Source organism: Miniopterus schreibersii (assembly GCF_964146895.1).
Source record: "Miniopterus schreibersii genome assembly, chromosome: 4".
In the NCBI taxonomy this organism is placed as follows: domain Eukaryota; kingdom Metazoa; phylum Chordata; class Mammalia; order Chiroptera; family Miniopteridae; genus Miniopterus; species Miniopterus schreibersii.
In genome coordinates this window covers 45,399,811-45,412,071 of record NC_138105.1, presented here as the reverse complement: position 1 = coordinate 45,412,071, position 12,261 = coordinate 45,399,811, and the positions used below count along the sequence as shown (strand labels likewise).

The window sequence follows — 12,261 nt, the reverse complement described above, 5'->3', positions numbered from 1 at the left end:
AATTTTGTTGCCTGGTCAGCGCAACTCAGTGGTTCAGCATGGACCTATGAACCAGGAGGTCACTGTTCGATTCCCGGTCAGGGCACATGCCCAGGTTTCCGGCTCTGTCCCCAGTAGGGGGCATGCAGGAGGGAGCCGATCATTGACTCTCTCTCATCATTGATGTTTCTATCTCTCTCTCCCTTTTCCTCTCTCTGAAATCAATAAAAACATATTTTTTTAAAAAAAGAAGCTAAATTTTGTTAATTGCAAAATTTGTCAGAGCCTTCGAGATACTAATAATGCTTTGTGATTATCCAAGAGGTTATTGTAATTTGGGAAACACTGAAAGCATTCCCTGTCATTGGGTCACTTTTGTCAACATAAGAATCGTCCAAACCTGAAAGAATTTTTATGAGTTTATTTGAGCCAAATGACGACAGTTGCCAGGAAGCAGAGTCTCAACAGATCGAGAAAATGCTCCAGAGAATGGCAGTTTTGCACCTTAATTTATACATTAGAACCAACGGAGGAGGCATATAAGGAGGGTTACGTGAAATTCATTGGTGATAGATTAGGGAGGCAGAGTGGGGAAATCTCTGGGACTGGATAAAGAGTAAAATGAAAAAACAAATACTTCTGCCCTGGCTGGTGTGGCTCAGTGATTAGAGTGTTGGTCCTCGAACCAAAGGGTCATGGGTTCGATTCCCAGTCAAGGGCACATACTTCGGTTGCAGGTTCAATCCCCAGCCCTGGTTGGAGCGTGTGCCTCTCTCACATCGATGTTTCTCTTTCCCTCCCTCTCTCTCTCTCCCTCTCCCCCTTTTTCCCTCCCTCCCTCCTTCCCACTTTCTCTAAAAATCAATGGAAAAAATATCCTTGAGTGAGGATCAACAACAAAAAAAGGAGACAAATACTTTTATATCGGTGGATACAGCATAGTTAACAATAAACATTTACAGTACAAAGAGATGGTATTTTGGGAACAAGATAACGATGAGGGGTTCTGTGTGGTCTTGCTTTGGTGGGAGATTGTGCCCTGAGGGGTCTGGAAAAGGGGATTACACAAATATTCCAAAGGTATGTTGTCTAAGATGCAAAAAAACAATAGACGGGCTCAGGTAAGGTAAAGATTAACCTTTGTCAAGAAAGATTACAGTCTAGGACATGACTACCCACCATCACTCTCTTTTAGTTAAGTTTTACGTTCAGACCATCCTATATGGTTACTTTCCATCTCTGAGTTTGTAAGGCCACCAAGCAGGCCTCCCTTGAGCTTGCCAGGTTTAGTATGTGGCCCCTTATTCGTCCACACACTCTCAGGTTACCTTTCTTATGGCATATCTTATTCCAGGTAAAATTTTTTACTTCTTTAGAAAAAAGCCATAGAAATGGCCTAATACTTTGAATATGCGCCTAATGTTTTTAATTTGGCAGGAATAAGATTTATATTTGACTAAAAGGTCTTTTTAACCTTCCTTAAATCACAAGTTTCATGTGCTGAAAAAGTGAGATTTTTGTAACGAAAAGAGGTATGAAAGTAATTATTAAGATAAGAGAATCATTAGGGAGCTTGAGGTAAGGAGGGTTGATGGCACCCTGTCCTAATCCTGCTTCTGCTCCCCTTACCACCTTGCTTCCCACACCTTGAGTGGCGCTGATGAAATGTCCATCTTTCTAAGCCTCTACCAAATTCACCTTGGGGTGAAAAGGGGCAGTACAGATGGTGACTCGGATTTTTCATCTCTGAAACTACTGACATAAAAAACCTCGAGTCATAAAAAGCCTGATTCAATAGTTAGTTGAACTCAGCAATCAAAACGATTCAGTTGAACCATTTTAAAGAAGAATTATTAAAAAGAACTAGCAGCCCGTTACAAAATAGCTGATTATTCTTCTTATTCAAATGTGCTGTGTTTTTTCTCCTAAGTGTGGTTTGATTTAGTGAGAGCTGCTTTGAGACAAAAGAACAGACCAAATGTGGATTGTTTTAGGGCAAAGGTGACTCTTAAATTACTACTCTGTTTATAAAAAATAAATTATGTATGGGAATTCTTAGGAAGACACATTTTCCAGCAATATCAGTTATATCAATGAACCCACTACAGCCTTAAGGACACAGGGCAGAAGGGGAATGGGAGGGCATTAGAATGACCATTGTCAGCAAACATTCACAGAGGGCTGGCTGTGAGCAGAGTCTAAAACAGAGTTCTGCCTTTATCAGACACACTGATTAGCTATACGAGGACAGACACATGCCTAAAACCTTAAATAATAATACACACTGTTGGTGCTAAGTGTCAAGTGAGTGGTATAGGTAGTAATGAGATAGCATGTGGTAGGCAGAATAAAGCTTCCCCGTCAAAGATGCCTTATCCCTGGTACCTGTGACTGTGTTATATTGCATGGCAAGGGGTAATTGAAGTTGCTAATCAATTGACCTTGACATAAACAGATTATTTTGGATTATCCTGGAGACCCAATGTAATCATAAATGTCCTGTAAGTAGAAGAGGAGGTCAGAATCAGATTTAAAGATGTCCCATTAATGGAGGAAGGAGCCACAGGCGAGGAATGCAGGTGACCTTGAGAAGTTGGAAAAGGCAGAAAAGATTCTCTCCTAGAGCCTCCAGAAGGAATGTTGCTCTGTAAACCCCTTGATTTTAGCTCAATGAGACCTGTTTTGACTCTGACCTCTGGAACTGCAAGATAATACATTTTTGTTGTTTAAAACTGTAGTTTGTGATAATTTGTTACAGCAGCGATAGGAAATTAATCCGAGGATGATGAAGAGAAAGAAGAGTCAAGGACAGTTTCATGAAGAAGGCTGTTCTTGAGCCAGACACTAATGATAATAAGAGTAATAGTAACAGAATTAAAGTCAAGAATTTATGTTTCAGGTGTTAGGCTAAGCTCTTTATATCCTCTAATTCATTTATCCTCACAAAAATTCCATAAAGATAATATTCGTCCCTACTTTGTAGCTGAGAAAACAGGTTTAAAGAGGTTAAGAAAGTTGTAAGATTACTACAGTGCAGTACAAGTCCCAACAACTAGTTAACAGGCCTTTTAATGACATAATGGAAGCTGACATTTATTGAGTGCTCACTGTGCACAGACAACGTGCTAAGATGTTACTGTCATTATCTCGTAATCCTCTCAAGATCTCTGGCATGTAGTGATCTGTAATTTTTCTGAGGCATGGTTTTATCTGGCTGAATTGGAGGGAAAGGGCCTGGAAGCAGAAAACCCAGTCAAGACAACAGTCCAGATAGGTGCTGATCAGAACCTAAAATGCAGGTAAAGACAGTGGGTATGGGAAGGAAAAAATGGGTTCCACAGACAATCTGCTTCTTTATTGAAACATAACTCCTGTATTGAAAAATCTTCACTTCTATCTCTAATATCTCCTCCCTGTGTGATTAGGGTGCTGCATTTTAATGAGTTTAGGCACTTTATAACAAGAATTAATGAAAGGTGTCAGTATTGACAGTGCTGTAGACCAAACTTTTCCACTTACCCACAAGTGTGGGCAGAGGGCATCTAAACTTCTTTATAATAAGCCTCATTTTTCTCCTGCAGTGGTAACTCACAGAAATTGTCTTTAATTTCTTAGTGTTTTAGTTTTAAACCAAAAGAGATAGTAACTTTCTCACTGAAGTGCTAACAACAATAAATGTATTTATTGAAAACCTGACATCTAAAACAGCAATATACTAGTCACTGTGGGAGTCTCAAAAGTGACTAAAAATTATTTTGTAAACCCACCTGAACAAGGGTGGTGAAATGGAACTAGAAAGCGGAGGTGAATAGGTATTGCTTGGCATCAGTAATATTGTAGAGTGAACACTGGCTTCTTTTTAAGTAGACATGGATTTGCAATTTTCTCTGCCTAAATATAAAAACCATTTAAAGATTTTAGAAAACCCTCTGAAACTCTGGTCGCAGATATTTAAAATTCCATTCACATTCTATTTGAGTAGAACCGGTTTTGTTATCTTTTAAAGAGTTATGAAAGTAAGGTTCTTGAACCCTGAATATCTTTTATCTTCTAATGGACGGATTAATTGTTTTATTTATTCTGCTTATCATAAGTAAATAGGTAATGATATTATAGCTGCAAAGAATTCTTGGTGAGTGGTGCAAAACATTTATGTAGGATTGATCCATTTAAAAAACGTACTACATATACACCGAAGCTGGAATTTGAGAGTAATGCTTGAGAGTGTGATACAGAATCCCTTCATAGGTAATACTCATTCTAAAGAGAGATTTCAGTACTCCAGTATGTACAAGACAGATTCCTTTACACCACTTCGTACTCTATTTCAAGTGTTCCTGAGTGTATTCATTCACGTAGACTGAGTCTTCCCACTAATTTCAGAGAATGATTTAGGACCTTCCACTGCTGACTTGAATTAGCAATGTTAAGTTCCTACCCAATGGAGTTTGATTTTCTCTTCAGTTAAGTGATCAAAGCCAAATCCTTAAAGCCTGTGTGTCTTATAATAGATTCTCAGAAGTTCTGAGTTAGCCATTCTTCTTAGTTTTAATCAAAGCAAAAGATAATATTTGCATTTTTGTCATCTTCATTCCCAAGTGTTTGTCATATTAGATTCAGAGTAACCCTGAATGGTTACACATCCATAGAATCTGTCTAACCATTCCCCAAAAGCTGTCCCTGCCAGAACAGGAGCCCATTTCTATATTAAGTCGAATACCACCTAAACACGTAAATATTAGAACCATGTATGACCAGATTACTTAGGACTAGAAGTCATGGCAGGAAAATTTGGGTAATCTGGAGTTCTCACACAGTCACTGACTCAGTGCAGCTTCCCATCACTCTCCTGATTCTCAGTCCCCTTACTGTGCTGTGGGTTCCCCCATTGCCTCCTTTACCTCTCCCCACAGCATTTGCATGCACGCAACCAGTGGCACCCTTTGTACCTGTCCTGCCTTATTTTCTGCCTTTTTCTGCTTGCAGGGTATTCTTCCATTTCCTCAATTAGCTTTATTAACCAGGAGACATGGATGAGTAGGGACAGGGAATGCACGTACTCTCACACCGTGTGTGTGTGTGTGTGTGTGTGTGTGTGTGTGTGTGTGTGTGTGTGTGTGTGTGTGACATAGCTACAAAGCCAACAGACTTACATAGCCATTTAGCCATGCTGACCTTCACATTGAGAGTGTACTGCTGATCTTTGACCTAAGTCATTATTGCGCTCATCTTGGTGGGCCCAGGGAGTTAATGCATTATTCACAGTAAATGTGCAGCATTTGGCAACTAAATTTTAGAATTAGAGCGGGGGACGGGGTGTGGAAGTGGAAGAGAGCTTAGAGGGGATAAATGGTAATAGCGGGGGAGTTTCTTACCAAAAAAATAATTTAAAAAATAAAGCTAAAAAATCTTTTTTGGTTAGAGATGGTGAGACTTTGGGCTAGTAAGTTATTTACATGATTTCTAAGTATGTAAAAGTTTAGGAAGTATATTCTCTTTTAATTATTTAAAAATTAGAAACTCTGAATAAAAAATTGGGGGGAATGCGCCCAAAAGTATTTGATTTGAAATAAATAAAATCCATACACTTATGGCACTGTATATAGAAGATGAAATTTTCATGTTTGCTATAGATCAGTTCTCATTTTTCTGTAGGGGATTTTATCCAAATGTTTTCTTATTGTTGGCAAGATCCAGATCTTGATCTGCCCTCAGTGCTTTGTTTTGTTCAGTCTTTGCTTTTGGACCAAAATAATAAGCACATATTATTTTGCCAGAAATTCAGCATTACCACTGAATGTATTTCTTGACAATTGCACAGTATTCTTGGCTGTCATGAACATTACTTTGCTTAAAATTAGAATATAAAAATATGTGTAGACACAGACAAACAATAGACACACACTACATATTTATATGTATTCAAGCTAAAAGATGGCATATGACAAAATTTGAAGTCAAATTATTTGTATACTTTGAGGAAAAAAGATCATATCAAGAACATGTATTTTAATTTGTTTTCTATTGTTAAGAGGTGGGGGGTGGGAATATTGTGAGTAATGGATAATTTATTCATACCTTCAAATTGTCAAATATATGGGATTTAGGAGTAAGATGTTACAAACACTGTGTATGCGTATTTACATGGAAATGTAACACTGAGTGAATTTGAGAGGAAATGTTTAAAATGTCCTTCAACAGATTATCAACTTATTTTCTTGGACTTTAATTACTAGCTCCAGAGAAAAGTACTGTGGGGAGGCATTTGTATTTTCTTAGAACAGAAAGTATAAAAATCACTGTAAATTTTCCTGTTGTAACCAAGAATGAAGGAGAGCTGTGAGCCATTCCCTTCCTGAGTGGCCATATTCCAGCTGTGCAGACTGGTCATAGCACATCTGCCAATCAGAACAGGCCCTGGAGGGAAGCCCTCAGATGCGGAGTCTTGTTTACATGCATTGTGACTCTGTTTCTCTCCTCCTCCTACGTGTTGTACCACTAGGAAGATTTAGGGGGATTGCATGCCTGAATAAACTTTACAAAGAGTAGGATCACAGCCACAACAATGGTATTATGGGCAGACTTTGAGCTCATCGTTAGACACAGGTAAGACTTGTTGCTTTGTTATCAGAGGATAGCTGATCTGCATCCAGTTTCTAGCTTTACTTTGAGACATTATACTTTTGTTAGCAAAACTAGCAGGCTAACAGCTGAAGAACGATTGAAAATATGGTTAAAATGTGCGCTGTATTGCTATGACTAAATTTTTAGTACTCAATAAGTGAAAAACCGTGGTATTTTTATTTAAAGGCAGGGTAAAACTGAGTTAAGTTAAAACAAAAGTTTTAAAAGCATCAGTAACACTAAGTTACTGTGTAGAGAAATTGGAACTGGAAGCATATTAACAGCGTGCATTTGGGAGAGCATTATATCCAAACAAACATGTTTTGTTGTGAATCATCCTCCTTTTAGTCTTTCAGACAACAGTGTCTTCCTGTGTACTAACTCTTTGGTTTAAAAAGACATTTCTTTATTATTATGAACCCATTCAGAAAGAATTGATAGATACACTTAACTATGTAAATCTGATTCCTTTTCTTCCATAAGTCTCTCCAGAAGTTTTACAGTACATTATCATTATGTTTATGCTGTTCCACCAACAATAAAATGAAGGGGAACAAAAGAATTCCTGTCTACTCTTATTTTGGATTAAATTTTATTATGTTAGTAATAATTCAGAGGATACTTTAGAAAACTATGTTTTGACAACATTGCATAGGATTTTTTTAAAAAGTCATTGCGTAGGATTATATTGTGGCTTACACATTGCTTTCTATTGTTAGTTTTTCCATAACACTGAGACCTTTTACTTTGTCTTATTTTTAAGCATGTACTGAAAAAAAAAATGTTATTAAGAGTCAAAAAAGATAACCTTTGGGTTTTGTGGTTCTTTCTCTTGTATATAACAGTCTTCAACATGATTGATAGCATTTTACAGCATTCCAAAGAGGCACTTTTTTGAAAACTTCAGGCATTCAGCTCTTGTCTCTTACCCTCCAGTAAGGGTTTCTCAACCTCAGCCCAGTTGACATTTTGGTGAGATGACTCTTTGTTGTAGGGGTGCATTGTAGGATGATTAGCAGCATCCCGGGTCTGTACCCATTAGATGCCAGTAGCACTTTCCTTTCCAGTTGTGACAGTAAAAAATGTCTCCAGATATTGCCAAATGTTCTCTGGGGGAGGGGTTGTAGGATCGCCCTGGTTGAAAACCACTGCCCCAGTAGACCTAATTATCTTTCAGATACTGAAATCTAACTTGTGAAATGCTCTGGGTGATAGAGAGTTAAGGATGAGGTTGTACTGGTCTTAGTGTATTTGCAGATGTTGCTGTAGCTGACTGCTGAATTTTTCCCCCTCCCTATCCTGTTAGAAGTTTTTGCCAACCATGATTCATGGAATGATTTTTTGGAGCTGAGTAATTTGTGGCTTTTCAATTTCCTTTCTTTCCTTAGCTAAATTTGTTTGGGTTTTAGCAAAGTGTTTAAAACAGCAAAGATCTTTGAAATGAAATAATACACATAATGATATATTTTCCAAGTAGATGATTTTAACCAACTGTGAAACTGTATATGCCTGTCTTTCTCTGTGTCCTTTCTACCTCCTCTGTCAGACATACTCTCTCAACTCTGATGAAGAGCCTTACACAGGACAGAAGACACAACAACCTTTGAACAGTTCTTGTGAAATATAATGGTATGGGAGCTGGTATTTAACAACTTTTCCAGGGCTTCTAAAGAGCATTTTGACATGTAACCGTCTTCTTTCTTTACAGATCGCAACGAACGAAATAAACCAGAGCATCGTTCTTCAAGGTATGAACTTATAATATTTAATAATTCTGCATAAAGCTTCTCATTTGAAAAATACTGTTTGGAGACAATCCAAGTATCCCTTTCAGAGTTACTGTATATTTGAATCTTCTATGGTATTCAAAGACACTTTACAGGGAAATACTGTTCATTTTTTGAACAAAGATTTTTTATAAAATTATTGACTACTTACATATTTTATTTTGAGAATTCTATCAATTACAGGTAAATCCTTACAAAAAATTATTTTATCCCTATTTCCTCCCTCTTGTGGTTTATTTTCCTCACCTTTCTTTAATTAGTGTTTTTCATGTGTATTGCCTTTTTTCTAATTGTAAACTAACATGGGATCATTGTAGAAATTTTAAAAATATTTTAAAAAGTAAAAACATTGAAAAGGAAAACAGTCTGCCTTTTATGAGCTAGAGATGGCTGGCTACTGCTAAATATTTGGTGTAATTCCTCCTAGATTTTTTATTAGTATATATGTATTCCATTTGAATTCTTTAAGTTCTTATTAGATAGTTTCAAAGGGCCAGGAAGGTTATATTGCTTAAGCCTCTTAATCACTCTGAAAGTGTTTGACAAGATCTTCTTTGGCACTGAAGAATATTTTTTAAAATCCTTGTCAAATTTGGAGGTAGAAAATTGTTTAACTTCCACTCCTAAGAAAGAATTTGATTTTTAAAAACCCAGTTCTGTGAAGGATTGTAATTTTTCTAATATTATTTTCTCCTTATTCCACATTCCATCACTTTTTCTTCGCATTTTTGTGTTGTGGGAACTGATAAAATGATGATAATTCATTCATTGGGTTGACTGGCTTGGTAAATCAAACTTCGATGCTTTTTTTTGCAAGGTATCAAACCCTGGAATGCATTGATCTCGAATAAAAATACAAAATCCATGAAAGCACCATTAGTTAGAATAGCAATACATTTTGTAGAAACTGTCAATCAAAAATAAGTTAGTGAGCCTGGCCGGGCGTGACTCAGCGGTTGAGCGTTGGCTAGGATCTAGGACATCACTGTTCGATTCCCAGTCAGGGCACTTGCCTGGGTTGCGGGCTTGATCCCCAGTCAGGGGCGTGCACGAGGCAGCCGATCAATGATAACTTTCTCATCATTGATGTTTCTCTCTCCCTCCCCCTTCCTCTCTCTGAAATCAATAAAGATATGTTTAAAAAATAATAATAATAAGTTAGTGAGACTAATCTGGAGGAAAAATGTAGCTGAATATTTGAAATATAAGACTGATATTTTTCAGGTATAATTCACATATATTAAAATTCACTCGTTTTGGTGTATGATTCTATGAGTTTTGGCAAAAATACAGTTATGTGACCACAACTACAATCAGAAAAGTTTGTGAAGTTGATATTTTTAATACTTAAAAACAAAAAAGCCCAGCTGGTGTGGCTCAGTTAGTTGAGTGTCCTCTCATGCACCAGGAGGTCACTGGTTTGATTCTCCATCAGGGCACATGCCCCGGTTGCGGGCTCAATCCCCAATAGGGGACATGCAGTATGCAGCCAATTGATATTTTTCTCATCAATGTTTCTCTCTCTCTCGCTCTCCCTTCCTTCTCTGAAATTAATTTTAAAAAATCTTTTAAAAAAGTAATAGTAGAGAAGAAAGACAATGTAAGGGAGAGAACTTTGACAGCATACTTAACTGTGAGTGACATAAAGTTGGAAGGGTAAAAAAATACTTAAAATTATACAATCAGGATCCATAAGACCTTTGATATACTGAAGGTTTGACTAAATCAAAGAATATGAGTTTTAATTGGAACAAATGTAAACCCTTACACTTAGATCTGAAAGAAAATTTGAACACAAAATGGGGGAGATGTGACTTAACAATATATTTGAAAAGTCTTGAGGATTTAGTTCTTCACAAATTGATCATGAGTCAACATTTTTATGCCATTGTGACTTTCTCAAAAATGTAAACATTGATTTAATTATATTGAAAGAATTATAGTGTCCAGTATAAAAAATGTAACAGCTCTAGACCATACTTTTTTTTTTTTTTTAATATGTCTTTATTGATTTCAGAGAAAGGAAGGGAGAGGGAGAGAGATAGAAACATCAATGATGAGAGAGTCATTGATCGGCTGCCTCCTGCACACCCCCCACTGGAGATTGAGCCTGCAACCCAGGCATGTGCTTCGAACCGCGATCTCCTGGATCATAGATCTATTCTCATCTGCTGAGCCACGATGGCTAGGCTCTAGACCATACTTTTGATGTTGTATCCAATTCAGTCCATAAGGCCTTGAAAAATCAAAGTGTTCAGTGGTTGATATCACTTGGGGAGCTTAAAAAACACACACCAGAGTCCTAGGCTCCCAGAGATTCTCATTCAGTAAGTATTGAGTGAGTAGATCCTGGGAATCTCTATATGAAAGAAGTCCCCTAATAATTCTGATATATAGCAAGGTTGGGAACCCCTGGAATAGAAAACAGCTGAGTTGGGACAGGCACTATGAAAGAGGAGAGTAGGGTAGAAATCAAAGCTAAAGTCACAGGAAGACTATGTAAGGAATTGGGTGAATTCAGCCTAGGTGTGGAAGTTTTGGGAGGTGTATGAGGTAGAAATGACTGGCTTCAAACATTTAGAGAGCTGGCATGGAGAAGAAACTAGCAAAATTATTCCTCAGAAATGCTGTATTACCTTCTAAAAGGAAACAGAGATTCTTGGAGGACTGACTGATCCCAATTCTGGGGAAGGGGAAAGTACAGGTGAATCTGGACTTCTGATGTGACAAAAAGATAGGAAATGCTCAACTAATGGAGTAATATCAAAAGGCCTAGGAAGCAGCTTCAGGAGGCTCCCACTGGCCAACTGTGGGATAATTTGAGTATCAAAAATGTTTTAATGATAATGGATTCTAGCACATTGGCTTTTAAAAAATCCACGTAGAAGAAATCATAGAATCAGCAAATCATAATTTTGTAATTTTCAGTATAATAATTGGTTCAGACAAGGATCATCAATGGCTCCTAACACTTGGGCAAAAAGTTGGAGGAATATATGTTCACAGTGCCTTAAAATGTGTTATTCCATTTTTAATTACTAAAGGGAAAATGTACTTTTCCAATAAAAATATCTCGTAATCGCATTCTTAATCAAGTGGCCAACTTATATATCATCATTAGTAAGACAACCTGACAGCATGTGCTTCCAGATGATGCATCAGCAGTACACATAGATAGCACTTATGTAGCTGTGGTGCTGGCAAAAAACAAAAATAATGTCATGAAATATGCAAAAAGGCTGGAAAAACATTCAAGATTAAAAGAGACTCTGAATTTCTTTTTAATCTGGAATTTTAAAATCCAGATTTAAAACAAAACACTATGGGGATAATTAAGAAAATTTTAATGTGAATTTCATTTTAGATAATAGTTTTTGTTTTGTTTTTTGAGAGTACATTTATTAAAGCTGGGACAGTGAAACAAGGAAGGGCTTAGGATAGAAGAAGCAACAGGAGAGAGACTAGGCAGGGCTGCTTTGGCTCTCTAGAAACATTATGGGAAAGAAGTGAGCCAAGGCGGGGTTGCTGTCCTCTCATTACATAGTAAGAGAAAAGGGGGCCTTGGAGACAGATTCAGGGGGTTAGTCAGGAGGAGCTGCCTCTGTCCATTGCTCCCCTGGTTGCAAGTTTCCTGGGGACTCTTAGAGTTTAGGAGTTGCATGCCTGTTGGGGAGCGGGGAGAAGAGGGGAAGGGGAAAGGTGTAATCATGCTCCTAGGAGGAAGAGTGAGCTGATAATAAGTTTAATATTACTTTTTTTAGATGTATAATAGGAATACTGTTATGTGGTAGATATAACAGTATTCTTAGGAGATATATGCTGAAGTATTAGGTGTGATGTAGTCTTACGTTTGCAACGTACTCTCAGATGA

At 37.4% G+C, this 12,261-nt stretch overlaps 1 protein-coding gene across 4 annotated transcripts in view; it reads left to right on the top strand.

Moving 5' to 3' along the window:
• The window catches only part of SH3D19 (SH3 domain containing 19), a 142,592-nt gene that overhangs the window by 56,107 nt on the left and 74,224 nt on the right, over window positions 1-12,261 (top strand). Inside the window, exons 1-2 of one of the 4 annotated variants that reach the window (XM_081135600.1) lie at window positions 6,518-6,585; window positions 8,312-8,351. Coding sequence is in view for 1 of the 4 variants with exons in the window: in XM_081135601.1 (XP_080991727.1) it covers window positions 8,312-8,351 (40 nt within the window). In the remaining 3 variants the exon portion in view is untranslated. Of the gene's footprint in view, window positions 1-6,517; window positions 6,586-8,146; window positions 8,233-8,311; window positions 8,352-12,261 lie in introns of those variants that run through there. The other 3 variants (XM_081135602.1, XM_081135599.1, XM_081135601.1) reach the window with 3 other exon arrangements.